The sequence below is a fragment of the Gavialis gangeticus genome, unplaced genomic scaffold (assembly GCF_001723915.1).
Source record: "Gavialis gangeticus isolate Ggan-Ray unplaced genomic scaffold, GavGan_comp1, whole genome shotgun sequence".
NCBI lineage: Eukaryota > Metazoa > Chordata > Crocodylia > Gavialidae > Gavialis > Gavialis gangeticus.
Window position 1 is genome coordinate 44,990,176 of NW_017729031.1, and position 2,542 is coordinate 44,992,717.

Below are 2,542 nucleotides of genomic sequence, written 5' to 3' on the forward strand. Positions count from 1 at the left end.
GCGCTGCCCGTGGCCCCGGCCCTCGCCTGCCGCCACAGCCGTGCGGCGGGCTCCGGCCCCCGGCGAGAGCTCTCGCTTCGTTCGCGAGCCGGGGCGACCGCTTCTGTGACACATCTCTGACAAGAGATCTCTCCGCGCCTGAGTCACTGCGCGAAGAGACAGCGAGCGGAGAAGGATGCCTGCCTGGCGCGATCGTCGGCCGCATTACAGCGCACACATGAAATATTGATGCACCAGCGCGGCCGGTGCGTTAGGGCCCGTCTGCTCCCGGCTCACGTTGTGCCGAGTTGGGCAGAGGCGAGGCGAGGCGAGGCGAGGCGCCGCGCCCGGGGCCGGCAGCCGCCGTCGCGGGGAGGGAGCTCTATTTTCTCCCCGGGAAGCAGCTCTTGCGGGGGGCGGCGGGGAGATCTTATAAAAGAGTCCACGCAGCTATTGCGCACTTCGTATTAGCCGGGAAAGAGACACTGCGCGAGGCTAAGGTGAAAGCAGGCCACCGGCTCGTGGCTCGCGAGCTCTGCCCTGCGCAGCCCTCGCAGTCCGAGCGCAGGCTGCCACCTTGGCCGCACCCCACAGCCTCCAGCCTCCACGCTCTCCCCGTCTCGTGCGGGAGAGAGCAACACTTAGGAGATCGCAGAAATCGTCTTTTGATTTCTTTTCCATCCACAGTCACAAAGCTCGGGAGGTCACACAATAATGAGCACTCCCAGCAAACACGCGCGCTCCCCCCAGCTCCCTTCTATCTCACAAAATCATCTCCTTCAATTTGCCATGATCGTCGCGACCAGGAGCCAGGTGATTATCCTAATTAATGTCTATCTAATTAAATTACTGTCAGCGGTTAACCAATGGCAGGAGCCGTTTCATCCGCTCCACAAGCAGCAAGATCAAAAGTGAGTCTTTCCTGATTGCTGCATAGTGTCAATTGGCCAATCTCTTCTCCCAGGGAAAAAAAAAAGTAAATCAAACGTTTGGGAAGCATTTGGTGGAAGAAGTGCTTTCTGCTTAGCGAGGGTCCCGCAATGTCTAGTTTCTAGTGTTAAGGAGCCCTTTCAGATCCAGGGACTGAAGGGTTATTCTGTGGTGCTAGAGCTATGCAGCTGGAGCATTGTCTTTCTCCCTCTATCATGCTCTCCAAGAAATTTCTCAATGTGAGCAGCAGTTACCCACATGCAGGCGGATCTGAGCTTGCCTTGCATGATCATCCCATTATCTCGACCACTGACAACCTGGAGAGAAGTTCACCTTTGAAAAAAATTACCAGGGGGATGACGAATCAGTCAGATACAGACAATTTTCCTGACTCCAAGGACACACCAGGGGACGTCCAGAGAAATAAACTCTCTCCCGTCTTGGACGGGGTCTCTGAGCTTCGTCACAGTTTCGATGGATCTGCTGCAGATCGCTATCTGCTCTCTCAGTCCAGCCAGCCCCAGTCCGCTGCCTCTGCTCCTAGTACCATGTTCCCTTACCCCAGCCAGCATGGACCCGCTCACCCAGCCTTTTCTATCGCCAGCCCCAGCCGCTACATGGCTCACCATCCTGTGATCACCAATGGAGCTTACAACAGCCTCCTGTCCAACTCTTCTCCGCAAGGTTACCCAACGGCGGGCTACCCCTACCCCCAGCAGTACGGCCATTCCTACCAAGGCGCGCCTTTCTACCAGTTCTCCTCCACCCAGCCGGGGCTGGTGCCCGGCAAGGCGCAGGTCTACCTGTGCAACAGGCCACTCTGGCTGAAATTTCACCGGCACCAGACAGAGATGATCATCACCAAGCAAGGGAGGTAAGCGGCGCTCTCTGTGGCTGCTGCGTGGAGCCAGCGCTGGCTGGCGGGGCTGGGACGCCGGGCTCCCCCGGCCCGAGCCTGGATGTCGGGGGGACCCGGACCGCAGCCCGCAAGCCCGGGGGAAAGCGGGGGGCTGGCGGCGGGTGCGGGTCTCTGCCCTTCCACCCCGGGGAGGCCCCGCGGCTGCTCCTCCTGCCTTTGTCCTCAGCCCTTCCCTGCAGCTCTGCCGGCTTCCCCTCGGCTACCTGGGGCTCTCGGCTCCCTCGGCCCCGCCGGGTCCCTCCGCGCCCGTGCGCGACTGGGTCTTCCCTTTCCCCTTTCCCTTTCCCCTCTCCGTAGGCGCATGTTCCCTTTCCTAAGTTTCAACATCTCCGGCCTGGATCCCACGGCTCACTACAACATTTTCGTGGATGTCATTCTGGCCGATCCCAACCACTGGAGATTTCAAGGAGGCAAATGGGTTCCTTGCGGCAAGGCGGACACCAATGTGCAAGGCAAGTGCTTCCAATTAACACGTTTCCCGACACATGCGGAGGTGAGAAGGATTAATTAAAGCCTTTGTGGACTGGCTCTGGCGACTTCCTAGCCGGGAGCGGGCCAAGGCTGGCGTGGGGGGAAGGAGGGCAAAGAAAAGGAGAAGGGAGAGAAAGGACCCGCCGGGCAGCAGGTCGGGGCCGCGGCCGATCCGGCCCGGGGAAGCCGGGGTTCGCGGCCCTCCGGGCGGGCGGGAGGCGAGTAGGGCCGGGCCGGGCCGGG

The 2,542-nt window shown here is 60.4% G+C and overlaps 1 protein-coding gene across 2 annotated transcripts in view; it reads left to right on the top strand.

Annotated features, from left to right (window-relative positions):
* The first annotated feature begins 262 nt into the window (after positions 1–262).
* Positions 263–2,542, top strand: part of TBR1 (T-box, brain 1) — an 18,127-nt gene continuing 15,847 nt past the window's right edge. The window contains exons 1-2 of one of the 2 annotated variants that reach the window (XM_019522704.1): positions 263–1,783; positions 2,126–2,280. In XM_019522704.1, coding sequence (XP_019378249.1) covers positions 1,092–1,783; positions 2,126–2,280 — 847 coding nt within the window. In that variant the 5' untranslated portion in view covers positions 263–1,091. The remainder of the gene's footprint in view (positions 1,784–2,125; positions 2,281–2,542) is intronic. The other variant, XM_019522703.1, reaches the window with a different exon arrangement.